Source organism: Caretta caretta, chromosome 5, assembly GCF_965140235.1.
Source record: "Caretta caretta isolate rCarCar2 chromosome 5, rCarCar1.hap1, whole genome shotgun sequence".
Classification (NCBI taxonomy): Eukaryota; Metazoa; Chordata; order Testudines; family Cheloniidae; genus Caretta; species Caretta caretta.
In genome coordinates, this window is record NC_134210.1 from 120,435,931 (window position 1) to 120,450,687 (window position 14,757).

Here is a 14,757-nt window from a genome sequence, read left to right on the forward strand (position 1 = left end):
GTCTCATATCCTGGTGATTGCTTGGTAATTTGAGTTCTGATTGGTCACACTGGTCCCAGGGCCTTTGAGAGAAATTTGGGGCTCTGGTACATGACATTCACTAAGGCCCCACCCCTCCCATTTCACCTCAGTTACAGATGTTTAGAGGGCCTCCCTGAGCTTGGGGCCTGGTACAATTGTCCTCCCTCTCATCAGCCCTACCTGCACTACTGCAGCCAGTGGGACATTAGCCATTGAGTTGAGTGGGAACTGGATCAAGTCCTATGGCTATACTATCTGGTGGTGTGAATCATCTTGCACAGGAGATGTTATCTCTTTGGTGAAAGCTGTAATTGAATTACCCTGAGTTTTTCTTGCAGTAACTTTACTCATGTGTTCAGCCCCATTTAACTCAATGGAAATAGAGCTAGGTTTGTGTGGTTTGCAATGAAAAAGCAACTTTTTAAGAAATACAAAAACTTTTATTTTTGTTTACATTTTTTTTTGTGGAAAATTTTCATTGTTACAACCAATCCTAAATAGAACTACTTCATGTGTGCATGAATCTACCCAAGTTTTTACGTGTTTGCAGGATCGGGGCCCTATGAGTTTATAGTATGATTTTCCGCAATTTTGTAAAATGCTGAATGTAACATTTTCAACCAGATCATCCCAAAGCAGAATAGATCCCACAAGGCATCATGCTGCTGCCTAATTCATTTTTAATTGGCTTGAGTGCTCAGCAGCTCCATTAGTTGCTCAGCACCCTGCAGGACTGGGTCCTATGTAACTTCCAATAAAAATGTGGTCTCATATAACATTGAATGTCACAACAGGGTCATGAGCAGCCAGGCCTAGTAGTTGGAGGCAGAGTCCACAGTCATGAGACAGGAGTCAAGAGTCAGGAGCTCGGAAGATCAAAAGCAAGAGACAAACTGGAGATCAGAACCACAAGTTGGGAACCAGAGACAGGACAGCTCAGGATATCAGGGGGTCAGAGGCAGGCGACAAACTGGAGGTCAGGAATCACAAGTCAAGCCGGGTCTGGATGCCAGGAAATCGAGCAGCAAGATCAGGAAGTGTGGGGTGAGGCGAGCCCACTTGTTCAGACAGCTGCCTGTTCCTGCTGCTGGTTTAAGCAGTGCCAGTCAACTACTCTGGGACTCCACCAATTGGGCCTCAGGGGCAGAGCCTTACACTGGGTGAGGCTTCATGGGTCCCAGATAAGTCATTGTTAGCAGGCTACCGGGGGGAGGGTTGGAGTGTGGAGTGTTGTTTGGGTTGGAGTGTTGGGAGGGTTGGAGTGTTGTTTCCATGAACTCTGTGAATGTGCATTTGAGACCTGTCAGTCATGATAATAAAACAGATCTTTTGAGGGTGGTGAGGGGAGCTAGGTGGCAATGCAGTTTTGGCCAGATCCATTAAACATTGTTATCAAGGTATGTCTGTAAACCCCGTGTACCTGCCAAATCATCTGAGAACACTGCAACTTGTATTTCGCATAGTACTGTACATTCATTTCACAATAGACAAATACCCACTTCACCAGACCCATTTGCATAAATGACACTAATCAAGATAGGTTTCAGAGTAGCAGCCGTGTTAGTCTGTATTCGCAAAACTAGCTCACGAAAGCTTATGCTCAAATAAATTGGTTAGTCTCTAAGGTGCCACAAGTACTCCTTTTCTTTTTGCTAATCAAGATGCCATCAGCACAATTGATACTAATCAAAGCCTTTCTAGACGTCTCACCAGACATTCAACGAGCTATGGAAAACTATCACTGCAGAGATGGTCCATCCAAGATAGCGGTGAGAGCCATTGACAAAGCAACAGAGGGATGCTTACAGTGGTGTTGTCCATGATCTTCTTCTTCTGCAAGTAAACAGCCCAATCCAAAGCCCTCTGAAGTCACCAGGACTCTTTCCATTAACTTCATTAGGCTTTGGACCAAACCCAAAGATATGCCCTCAATAGCCACGGCCGTCAGTTCAAGAATTTTCCTAAGCACTGTCACACAAACATTTTACAAAACTAAAATGCTCATACCACTGACTTATATTTAGAATAACCTGGACTCAGAAAATGTTCATTATAATGTCCTTTAATCCTAGCAGTCTACATTAGCATAACATAGATGAGCAAGAATTGCAACTTTTCTACAAATGACTATGCAATAGATAGAGTGAATGATAACAAATTCACATTTCCTAAAAGGCCTGTGATCTGTCCCTTTCTGTCATTTCTAAAACCAATTTTTAATATGTTTGAAAAATGACTGTTAATTCAGTGACTGTGTAATGCCAGATATATAATGCGTGATGCAATGGTGTAGATCAAAGTGTTTCAGGAACATACATGGTATTCAATTTGGTATGGCTGTTAGCTCCTCTTTTTTTATATTCAGTATGCGGAAAAGAAGAATGAGGGGGGATTTGATAGCTGCTTTCAACTACCTGAAAGGGGGTTCCAAAGAGGATGGATCTAGACTGTTCTCAGTGGTAGCAGATGACAGAACGAGGAGTAATGGTCTGAAGTTGCAGTGGGGGAGGTTTAGGTTGGATATTAGGAAAAACTTTTTCACTAGGAGGGTGGTGAAACACTGGAATGGGTTACCTAGGGAGGTGGTGGAATCTCCTTCCCTAGAAGTTTTTAAGGTCAGGCTTGACAAAGCCCTGGCTGGGATGATTTAATTGGGGATCGGTCCTGCTTTGAGCAGGGGGTTGGACTAGATGACCTCCTGAGGTCCCTTCCAACCCTGATATTCTATGATTCTATGATCACTGGGGGTTTGGCTGACCAGCAGAGGAACTCAATGTGCTAAAGGATGTTACAATGCTGTGGTTGACTTGGAGTTTGAGTTTATTGGTGGTTATATTATAACATTTGGAACATATGCAAATTTAACATTTAAAGTTTAGATAAATGGAAAAATACACTTTAAAAAATGGAATTTAGTCAGACTGTAGATTGTAATCTCATCCAGTAAAGCCAGTTGCTATTCCTATTGCATGTGCTTTCCAATTAAATAAGGGATTTCAGTATCAGCAATACCTTTTAACTTTAATCTCAGTGATCACACAGTACATATTTAATATAAAAATATGCTCATTACATGGGGGCATGAGCCAGTAAATTACCCAGTTAATCTAAATGGATGTACACTGGTTTAAGTCCACTTTCTGTAGGGTTTTGCACTGGTGTATCTAGACTGATTTGGAATAAATTTAGTTACACCAGTGAAACTTTTCTAAGGCCTAATAGCCCTGACCGAGAGAAAATCTGCTGCCATTTTAAATAAATCTGCCATCTGGAAAAAAGAAAAACTGCAGCGTCCCAAACAGCATACAGCACGCAGAGTTCGGCGTACTTTGCATTCAGAGAAAATAACCTCTGATGGAGCTTGAGTGAGAAGCCACTCACATAAACTCATCGCCACCAGCAAACATGGAGATTTATAGAGTTTCCTCTTCGGGCTTCTCTACACTTACAGTGCAGCAGCAACGCAGATGTGCCGTGGTAGCGCTTAGTGAAGACACGACCTATGACAATGGGAAAGCTTCTCCCATTGGCTTAGAGAGGTGGTAGCTATGTCAACGGGAGAAACTCTCCTGTCAACACAGCACTGTCTACACGAGGGGTTAGGTCGGTATAACTGTGTTGCTCGGGGTGTGGATTTTGACCCAAGTGTGTCAGACCAGCATTCCAGAGAGGGCCTACAGCAGCCTAAGACATGAACTGTTTAAACAGTCTTTCTCCTATTCAATAATCCCCAGCTCTTTTCATCCCTAGATCCCAAAGCACTTTACAAAGGAGGTTAGTATCATCCATGCTTTACAGATGGGGAAACCGAGGCACAGACAGGTGAACTGACTTACCCAAAGTCACTCCAATGGCTAATGACAAGAAGCCAGACCCCCTGAGTTCTTTTAGTCCAATGCTTTATCCACTAGGCCAGATTGTTCCCTCCTACTCTACCTGGCCTTCAGTTCTAGCAAAGTCCACATTTCAATCCCTCCTTTCAAAACGTTAAACAAATTAATCCCATGAGGTTTATCACCACCCTGGGCACTAAATAGCACAGCCTCCCCTTTCGCCTTCTCACCACGAGAGGCGTTAATATGCTGACATCTCCAGCCTGCTGCTTGTGCCAAGTCTGATAATGGGGGCTGTTTGCAGGGCTTTCCCCCCCAAAACCTAAGTGACAGCTGTACAGGTCTGATCCCGGTCTCTGGATAGCTGGTGACACAGAAGAATCCATTTAATTCCTTGGGTATCCACACATTTGTCGTCGCCAGTGATTTGTTTTACTTCTTTATTTTTGTTCCTGTCAGACTAAGGGAGAGAGCTACGATTAATGACTGTCTTTGCATCCAGATAGGCTGTGGGGGAGCAGCATCTATTTCTTGCTTTGCCTCTAGGCGTGGCATGGCAATGGAAGCTTTCAAAGATCTCAGGCCCTTCTGGATCACATGAGAAGTTTGGCAGGTAGATCTAAAAGACTGAAAACAAGGAGAAACTGGAACAACGAAACATCTACCCATGCCCTTTAAGCTGGGCTTGAGAGAGGATCATTGGGCAAGACTCCTGGAATCAAACTAAAAGTAGTTCCATCAGGGTCTTGAGAGGCTGTGGTAGTGATGGGCGCTCTCTTCTGGATGGCAGTATTCTGCTTTCCTTCTAGCCAGTATGTTACCATGTCTCCTTTCCCCTAAGGAGGAAAATAAGTCAAGATGTAATAATAATACCACCTTGCTCTTATATAGTGCTTTTCATTAGTAGATCTCAACATGCTTTATAAAGGAGGTCAGTATCATCACCTCATTCTACGGAAAGGGAAACTGAGGCACGGAGAGACAAAATGACTTGCCAAGATCCCCCAGCAGCCTATGGCAGAGCTAGAAATAGAACTCAGGTCCCCTGAGTCCCAGACAAGTGCTCTAGCCACTCCTACTGCGTCTATTAACGATGGAAAAAACACTTCATCTCTGATAAAGTTTCACTAATTTTAATTATGGGTCTGTCAACACTACAAATACAAATACAAATGAATCAGGCGATGCCATTATCACAATTTTTTCTCCTGACCCACTTACAAGACAACAACAATCTATAGTGTGGATTGGATCTAATTGTGTTTTTACCATATTCCATTACTGAGGTTTTTCAAAGCCTTAGCTAAAGTGCTAAGGTCAGGCCAGAGCTTTAATCTGGTTGTGAGACATGGTTACAACATAGTGAGGTCCTACCCACAGTACAAACTGTAATTGTGTTGTCATTGGGTCAGTGGGAAATTGTGCGGTAACTGGGTCCCCGGATTCAGTTGTACATGTGGTGTAGATAGGCATGCGACTGTTTCAGAGAGTGGCCATGGAAATAAATTGTTTTCACAAAGCAAAACTGTGTGACGCTTCGGCATTGACCTGCATGCTTCACATGGCAGGACAATGAGCCAGACAGATAGGGACCCAAAATGAAAAAATGGGTTCTAGATTTCACACCCTTCAAAGTCCAGGGCCAAGTTTTCTATCAGCCCCTTACAGAGCGAAAGATGCTGCCTGCAACATTCAGTGTGAGGTCTGGCTTCAGATTCCTCCCAAATGTTGTGATTATTCAAGGTCCATTTTCACCACAAAGAAAAAATCCCACCGAGAATGAAATTACTTCCCAAAATGTGGGCCATTAGGATTGACAGATTCCAAACACAAAGTTTGTGTTCATTTATTGTTTATCGCTATTTTAAAGTCTCGTGTTTGATTTTAAGCAGTCAAGCAGGGTGGCTTGCCAAGCCGTGAATCTGAGTGTGGATCCCATGTTTGGGCCCTCGTTCCCGGAGTTGGCTGGGCCTGGGAGCAGCTTATATCACCCTTGAGCAAACTCCTCCAAGTGATCCTCCCATGGAACTCCATCCAGGCCCCTTCAGCTGGAGGCACCGCTCAGACTCAGTAAAGCCCTTCTCTGAGAGAGGAGGGTATGAAGGGTTAAAACAACGGCGTTCAGGAAGACAGTTCACACTTTCCCCCTCTGAAAAGCTGAGCACAAATGCTGCCTATTTACCTTGACTTGCAAATTCCCACGACACACTAATATGTACTCTCCAATATGCTCCAACAGCTGGTATGTATTTGAACTGCATTGTATTTTAAGAGCTGGATGGGGGAGAAATTGCCATATTATTGTAACCATTTATCCACTGAAGACATAGCCAGCAATGAATAGCGACTAAACTTCCATCTGCCCCCCAGGCTGCGTCATTATTATTGAATTGACACCTACCTCTTTTCATTTCTTGGCTGTCACTACCATGTTATTTTAAATGCTCACAGATGAACCAAAAGGTCCTTGGTCTCTTTGTAGGCCATCTCAGGACACATATGTGACTGTCAACAAACACTTCACATCACATCCTGTATCCGATATTACTTTTCGGCTCTTTATAGCTGCCTGGCTGGAGTTGCTTGACAACTGACCCTTTTATCTCACATGGAAGAAATCCAGATGGAGTTTTAGCCAGTGGCCACTGAACAGCCACTGCCTTCTCCGTGTACTCACTTTTGAACAAAGACTAAAGCTAAGAGAAATTTCCACCCACCCACTGCCTCCAAGCCTATAAATAAATAAAGAGAGAGGGAAGGTGCCATTTCCTGTAACTGTATAAATACTTCTACTGAATTATTCTGGCAACATGATCTTTTCTTTAACCAAGGAAGGATTTATACTCATGCAAAATGCTTATTGTCTCATCCATTGCAGGAGACTGGGAGCCAGGACTCATGGGCTCTATTCCCATTTCTGCTACTAATTCTCTGTGGGACAAGATACTTAATTTACTTTTTTGTAAAAATGGGGATGATTCGTGAGCTGGGGGGGGATTTTTCCACTGAATGATTTTTTGACAGAAAAAGCAGTTTCCTTAACATCAACATTTTCCACAGCATTTTGATTCAGAAATCTCAGAACATTTAATTTAGATTGAAAAATGCTGAAATAAAATGTTTCCATAATTTCCAGATGAAAAATTTTCTGAACTATTTGTCCCACAAAAAGTTTTGATATTTTGACATTTCATCCTGATTTGGGACAGAAACAAATGTTATGTCCACACAGGATGGAAACTCTGGATTTCACTGAAGTTAATACTTTTAACCTATCACTGTGGGGTCCTCCGGGTTAGTTACCTACAGTATGTAAAGCTATTTGAAATCCTCAGATGAATATTTCAAAAGAAGCATGGAAAGAGGAGAGAATTAAGGTTATAAGAGAAGCTTTTTCATAGCACACTGTGTTAGAAGTGTTGATAAGACATCCAGAAGGAGAGGTGAAAGATAGGCAGAGATACATGACTGAAGAGAAGATGAAATGTGAGGGATGGAGGAAAAGATTTGGGAATCATCAGCATAAAAGTTTTAGCTGAGGCTATGGTATCAAATGAGTTCACTTCAGGAGAGTGCAAAGGGAGAAGAGGAAGGGAGCAGACTGGGAGGTTGACAGAAGGCTAATGAGGTTGCACACATAACTGAGAGCATGAGTTGAGGACGATGGGGGTGAACAGATGTCACTGAGGGCATAATTTGTTCTGCAGAGTCTTCAGACTAGTGATGGTGAGTGAGAAGGAAAGAACCCAGCCTGACTCTCAGACCCACAAGTTGAGTTTGCAATGCCAGCAGTTAGGATGGGGGAGGAAATACACTTTCAATTTGAAAATTGGTCAAATTTGATATGGAATCAGTAAGGCACAATGGACATATTAAACCCCATCATGACAATTTTGAGAGTCACTTTTCAGAGCGGAACAGCCCTTTAAAACATATTGAAAAATTGCCCTGTTTTAATACATTTGAAAAGCATTGTAGCCCCATCCAACAAACTATGTAACCTTCTTTCTCTTATGGATTAGAGGAACAAATATATGTCTAAAAAAAAAAGCCCAGTTTTGGCTCATTCAGCTTTTTCTGGCCCCTGGAGCTCAGATCAAATCAGATTTCAGATCCTGAGCTTTTAATTATCAGCTCGGCTAAAGATAAAGCTTGCTAACCAAACTCGGGACCCCGTCAGTCCCTGGGAGGAGCTGAAGAAGAACTCTTCCTGAAGATTTTCTCATGAAGATTTCTCCCTAATCATTCTGCTGGACGATAGGGTTTGCTTCCCCATGCAACACACTGCCCCCACCTCCACTGACTGGGGGTGCAGCTCCAATGGAGCCAGGCTGTCAAACTTTCTGCAGTCACTAGCAGTCTCCTAGACTCCACATTTAAAGGGAAGTTACACTGAGGAGGGTGGGCCATGGAACATATTATAGTTCTTCTATAGCTCCGCTGAGTGCAGGGAAGGAGGAACAATGAACATTCCCTGCTAATCCTGTGCTGCTCCGGGGCCTGATTGCAGCCTGCCCCATCTCCTAAGGAACTCTGGACCCTTGGAGACCCCTCTCTTGGGCCTGGAGGAAGAGGGGAGGCTGTCACAAGGTAGTGGAGCCCCCTTTTTCACAGGAGGGGAAAGCCATGCATGTACATTCCCCTCTTTGTGTGTGGATCTTGGCTGCACAATTGAGCCCTCAAGTCAAAAGCCTCCTGAGGTTGGGAGTTGCACCCACTTAAGCCAGGGTTGGACTCAGAACTCAGCCCTCCACAACTCATTAAAATGTGCTAAGTATTGCCCCAGCATTTGGCTGTTCTTTACCCTCACTGGTGGACTCCATCCTGGAAGCTGTGTTGACAGTGTCTCCAAACAAGCAGTACCGGGGCATTTTGGTTCCAACGACTCCAGCTACGACTGGCCCTATTGAAGAAAAGAAAGCCAACTATTCTGGGAGATGTTTTTAACTCACACTCAGAATGGCCCTTAGGCTTATGTAATCTCCGCGGTTGCACAGGGCCCAGCACCACACACAGCTCTGGTCCAGTGTCCCCAGTTCCCAATTTGCGGTCCAGTCTGGTTGCATTGCACCATAACAAGGTATAAATGCCAATACTGTCCTAACCATCCCCTGTATTTGACAAGTTGTGCTTCAGCTCCACTACTGACTTCCAGGTCTATGTAGGTGAATCACCAGAAGCCCAAGAGCCTCATAAGCAGGGGAGGGCTGGGATGGAGGGATCACAGGCAGGCAGGAGTTGCTATGGGTACATAGAAAGGTGTGGGGAGGAGGGCCTGGTCATAGGTGAGCAGAGAGCTAGATGGGTCTTTGATGGAGTGTCTGCCCTACACTGGCACGTAAGGGGTTAAAAGAGGCCGAGGGAGGCTGCGTGAGGAAGTGGCCAATAGGAGGGAGGCTGTGAGGAGCAGCCAATCCAGGCCCAGCAGGCCTATATAAGAAGGGCCAGGGAGCAGAGCAGGGCGCGTAACTATCTGGAGCTCAAGGAGGGAAGATTGTGTTCCTAGTTAGAGGAAGGAGTGCTAGTACCTGGATGGAGCAGTGCCTGAAGGCCCTGAGGGCAGAGCAGGTACTGGGGGCCAGGGGAAGAGGCCCAGGAAAGCATAGCAGTCATAAGGGGAGTTGAGGAGATGCAGCATGTGGTTGCCATTGACAGGGTCCCTGGGCTGGGACCCGGAGTAGTGGGTGGGCCTGAGTCCCCACTACTCGCCACTGGGGAAGTGGCTGGACTACTGACAGAGATACTTCCGCCCGGAAAGGGGAAACATGGATGGTGACGTGGCCAGAGAGCCGAGTCATGAAGAGGACTCTGCGGTACTTGGATTGAGGGGGATCTGCAAGCTGAGACAACAATGGGAGAGACATCATAAGGAGAGGGCATACTGGCTGGCGGAGCTAGTCCCTGTGAGGAGGTGCCACTGTGGTAAGTGGACCCATGACAGGGTCTCCACAGGATCTGTTCACACTAGGCCCCACAAAAAATACTTTAGGCTGGCCCTGCACACACTAAGCAGCTGGAAAAGCAAGAGCAGGAACCAAGCTCATATATTGCTGACAATAGCCAAGGAGCTTTCTATTCCTAGGTATCTCCATTGAATCTTAGCTTTGGGTCTGTGATGTCAGCCCATTCTGCTTTAAAATGAGAAGAGTTTGCTCTGCTGTTGAGATAACAAGGGCTAATGGTCTTGTTGGGGCCGCATGCCTCAGTGCTGAGCATCACAACATGTGTGCTGGTCTAATCCAGACTCCGTATTGCCAACCAGGCATGTGGATGAGTGGGAAAATCAGATGGTGACCCAGATCAGGGAGCAGAGAAAGCGTAAGTGTGGGGGCTGAGTCAAGGATGTGAGAAAATGCTCTTTTGGGATCACGAACAACTAACTGGGACTAGCAATGGCAACAGAATTACCATCCCCAGCCTGTATTAGCATCAGCTTTTTCTCTCCTTCTGTGAGGCACAAGTGTGGATCTGCTCCACCCAGTCTGGTTGGTGGGGCACTCTTTGCAAAAGCATTCATGTCAGAGGGATGGTGAGGGCCCTTTAAAACTCAGCAGTTGCCACTCAGCAGTAACTGCCTTGTCACAGGATCTTGGATTCTAAGGATAAGGTGATACTGCAGCTACCTGGGGCTATGAACGTTAAATGGGATGCTCAGCCCATGGCTGAAAATTCAGCTCACTCTTTACATAGACAAGATGCTATTACAAACATTTGCCAGATGGCAGCCTACCCACATACCTGAGTGGATTCCTGCTCGTATCTTTAGCTGGGTGTTGGGTTTGTGCGGAATCCTAAATGTCTTGCACACGGCCACCAGGTCTAGAGCCATACTTGCTATTTCACTAGCATGACGAATACCATTCTCTTTGGGTACCCCCGACACTACCATGTCTCAAAACAAAAATACAGCCTCATCAGCCTTCAACACGAGTCATTTTAAGCAGGCATTTGCTAGAAGGATGCTGGCCTTAGCTAAAAAATGCTATTTCCCTTTCACACACTGGGCTAGTTCTACTGGGCTAGTTCTGAGTTTAGCGCAAAGACCTCCAGAAACAAATCCAGGACAGGAAACACAGTACAATATTTTGAGTGGTTAATTTCTAGAGCTGTGCAAAACTTTGCACTTCCCTCTTACCCTTCCCCACATTCAAGGACTCTGGAGAAGGGGCACAGGGTCTCATGAAGGGTATCAGCTCTTCTAGCTTAAGGTGGGTGTCACCAGGAAATGGCAAGGAACCACAAATCCCTCAGGAGTCTTCCCCCATTCCTTCTGAAACTGGCTCCTACACTGAGCAGCAAGGGCAGAGATAGTCTATAGACTAGCTCTCTGGCTAGGGAATCCATTTGAGTACTCTAGAAACCAAATGATAGCTAAGATGCTTGGGATCCCTAATGTGTGCAACAGCTGCTGCAGCAAGAGGCGTTTCATCACTACCATTAACATTGAGGGGTTCAGAATCCATTGCCCCCAAAATCCTGGAGGATTTGGTGCAAGAGTAGTTTTAGTGGCAGCCACCCCTTGCAAACCTACAAAATGGGGGAAAGAACCCAGAGAGAGAGCCTCCAGCCCCATACAGAGTCGGAAGGAGGATAAGGCTACCACTCCCTGCTTGAGAAGACAGCAATGATAACATTTAGGAGAGGGAGTCTTGGGCAGAAGGTGTGGGGATGGGATGGGTTGCTGGCATTGGTTCATCTGAGAGTCACACATTTCTGTAAAGCGCAAGCCATCAAGTGAACCAGCCACAATTGGTCTGTTGCCAACATCTAAGACTGGACCCTGCAGGGCACAGAAATCAAACACAGAAGGATTTGTTCATCTCCACCCACTTCTCTCCTTTCATTGAGTTTAATGGAATACTATGAACATGTAGGGGGGGAAATGAACCGTCTTCATTAGGGCAGTGTTAGGACTCTCCCCTCTCAGAATGTAATTATTCTGGTCCTTAATGCGGTAATGAGCTATTCAGATCCCCTGGACTGGTTATTCTTATGCTTTGAGTCCTTCTTCTCCTAAGCCTCTTATGAAATCCCCACTTGCCCACAGCACAGGGAACTTACAGGCATCTCCTATCGTCTCCACCTTGTAGACATCATAGTTGTCTATGATTTCATCAAAGGTAGTGTAGAGTTTGTTTAAGAAGTCCACTACTTGGTAAGGTGTGCTGGTGCTGGATAGCTGAGTGAAGCCAACAATGTCACTGGTAAGGCACAACAAGAGAACAAACACTGTCCAGTCAGGTGTTTGGCTAAACACCATCCAGTCAGGTGTTCTGGTTAAACATGAACACAATGACACATCTTCCCATGCAGTACTATTTTCTCAGCTGGAGGTATTGACCCCACCACAACCACAACCCATCCCTGAATTTGTTTTTTCAGTTTGTTTTGAAGTCTCTCTTTCTGGCTGGGGATCTTCCTCTTTAAAACATTTGCTTAGGCTGAGAAGAGATCCCTTCAGTACCAAAGACCGGATAAAACTAAGTCAGCTTCACTTTCCAACGGAGCAGACAATTTTTCATCTACAACCAGACTTTGTGGATAAAAGGTCCTTGGTTTTAGACTATGCACACAAGAAAAAGTGGATGTAATATCCTACCTCTGTCATGGATTGAGCAGCTGGCTCTTTAAATTGTTGGACAGCGACTCACCTCTGTACCTTTTACCATGCTGTTCAATGGCGAAAGCCAAATAAAGTCTGTAAAAACATGTTTGATGTATGTATTGTTTTTCCACCTTAGGGACCAATCCTGATGTCTTTACTTGGGCACTAAATATTTCTTTTAACTGCTAGAGGTGATGTATTACCGAGTGTTAGACTTCCAGCCATGTGATAGTCTCACTTTCCACTTCATTCATTTTAACATAAAAAAGGGCAATTTTGTGACCTTTCATAGAAATTCACAAATTTGCCCTGAGGAAAATTTTGCCATTTTTCCACCAATGATCACAGCTTTGACAGAAATTATGTGCCTGGAACAAAGGTTTTATCCACTGCATTTTAACAGCACTCCTTTCCACAGGTGGAAATTCGCAAACGTCCATTATGGTCTCACTCAAATAAAAAGTTTAATGTTTGTGTTTCATGGACATTATTTGCCTCCTCTCTAAAAGTGACTTGACCACAATTGTTTTGTGCAGGTAAGTTATAGTCCTAAATCCACCCATTCCCACTTACCTGAAAAAGATGGTGGCAATTACGTAACTTTGGGCTTGTGACGGTTTTCCTTGCCTCAGATCATCTGCTACTTGCTTGGGTAACATACCTATTTTAGAGCACAAAGCGAGATTGTCAACTATTATTGTAGGGTGAGAAATGCATGAAAAGGATAAAATTAGCTTAATCTGATTTTCCCCACTCAGATATAGAAAGCAAAAGAAATGTTTATGAATGTAAAATGCTTTGACATTGGAAAAAACGTAGGGATAAAATCTGCCCTCACTTACAGCCTGGTAAATCCAGAGTAACTCTGTGGAAATCAATGAAGTTATAGCAGTTTGACACCAGTGTAACTTATGTCAGAACTTGCCCATATGTGCTGCTTGTTATGAATTCTAATTATTATTACAACTAGTGTTACTATTAGAGATAGGCTTGAATTGGAATCACACATCCTATCTGAATCCTAGTGTAGCTGGCCCATGGATCGATACAGGGCTAGAAGAAAGCTTGGGAGCTAAACATTCCAAAGTCAGGGGAAGTCTAGATGTAACCAGGCCCATCTCTGATTCTGTCTGTCTTTACCTCTCTTTTGTTTTCCTCTGTCTTTTCTTTCCTGCCTTCTGTCTCCTCTCCTCCTCTGTGTTTCATCTCTGGTCTTTTCTCTCTCCCTCATTTCTCTCTCCTTTTCCCTTTCTCTCCTTCCTGATTTCTCTCCCTTGTTGTCTCTGTCTTTCCTCTCATTCCCATCCTCTTGTGGAAATCTATAGTGCACAATCTACAAAAGAACCCAACTCCTCTATGAGCTCCCCAGGATCCTCCAGCATGCCTAGAACTGCACAAGATGACATTCTCAGCAACAGAAGAGGGTCTCAAAACGTTGAGGAAGCTGGAATATTAACTAGTCAATGTAAAAGTATTTATTTTCTTGGTCGGGGGGACTATGAAGAAATGATAAATATCTATTGAATCTTGCATGGAGGAACTATATTAAAGGATGACCTATAAAAAGGTAGTTTCTTCCATCGCTTGCCCCTAGGAAAGCTAAATTGCAATTACTACTGCTCAGAATATCCTATATTTTCTGTAATATGATTGACTTACTATATAATAAATGATCAGTCTTCTGCTTTTCATGCATTAAGTCCTGGGTTCGTTCTGCAACTACTACTTCCAGGTGTTTGCTGTATTTCTCCATCTAAGCGGGACAAACAGATTCCATAATATAATCCATTCACTAAGGTGTTCATGTTTATAAACAGCAGGGAGTTCAGCATTTTGCTGGTTCTGGTTTGGTAACATTTAGATGGGCACAGGTGAAAAGTTGGTCTAGATTATTTTTTTCTAGACCAAATTCTGTCCTTAGGTACATTCATGGCTCCCACAGGAAATCAGTAAGATCTCATGCTTCTGAAGGCAGAATTTGCCCCATTGCTTTCGAATTCTACATAATCATTGGGAGCCAAGTCCTGGATATCAGTGCACAGTACCAGTTGTGGAGATGTGCATTGAGACCCTCTCCAGGGACCACATAAGAATCCAAGTCTCAAGCCTCCACCAACAGATCACAGAGCTGCATTAGGCCATGCTGTGGCTTGTGCACCCCTACTCTGAGTGGCAATAGATGATGGAACCACAAGCCCCATTCCCACCACCAAAGCCTTGCACAATAGCACTCAAGATGCCTCTGGAGAGCTGTGCTCTTGATATATAGTAAACTCGGCTTCAACTGCAGCTGCACCT

At 44.4% G+C, this 14,757-nt stretch overlaps 1 protein-coding gene across 2 annotated transcripts in view; it reads right to left on the reverse strand.

Annotated features, from left to right (window-relative positions):
* Positions 1-500: 500 nt before the first annotated feature.
* Positions 501-14,757, reverse strand: part of LOC125637219 (atrial natriuretic peptide receptor 2-like) — a 43,342-nt gene continuing 29,085 nt past the window's right edge. The window contains exons 17-23 of one of the 2 annotated variants that reach the window (XM_048851427.2): positions 14,119-14,212; positions 13,033-13,120; positions 11,916-12,055; positions 10,593-10,745; positions 8,659-8,757; positions 6,037-6,128; positions 501-4,690 (exon numbers count right to left, since the gene is read on the reverse strand). In XM_048851427.2, coding sequence (XP_048707384.2) covers positions 4,529-4,690; positions 6,037-6,128; positions 8,659-8,757; positions 10,593-10,745; positions 11,916-12,055; positions 13,033-13,120; positions 14,119-14,212 — 828 coding nt within the window. In that variant the 3' untranslated portion in view covers positions 501-4,528. The remainder of the gene's footprint in view (positions 4,691-6,036; positions 6,129-8,658; positions 8,758-10,592; positions 10,746-11,915; positions 12,056-13,032; positions 13,121-14,118; positions 14,213-14,757) is intronic. The other variant, XM_048851428.2, reaches the window with a different exon arrangement.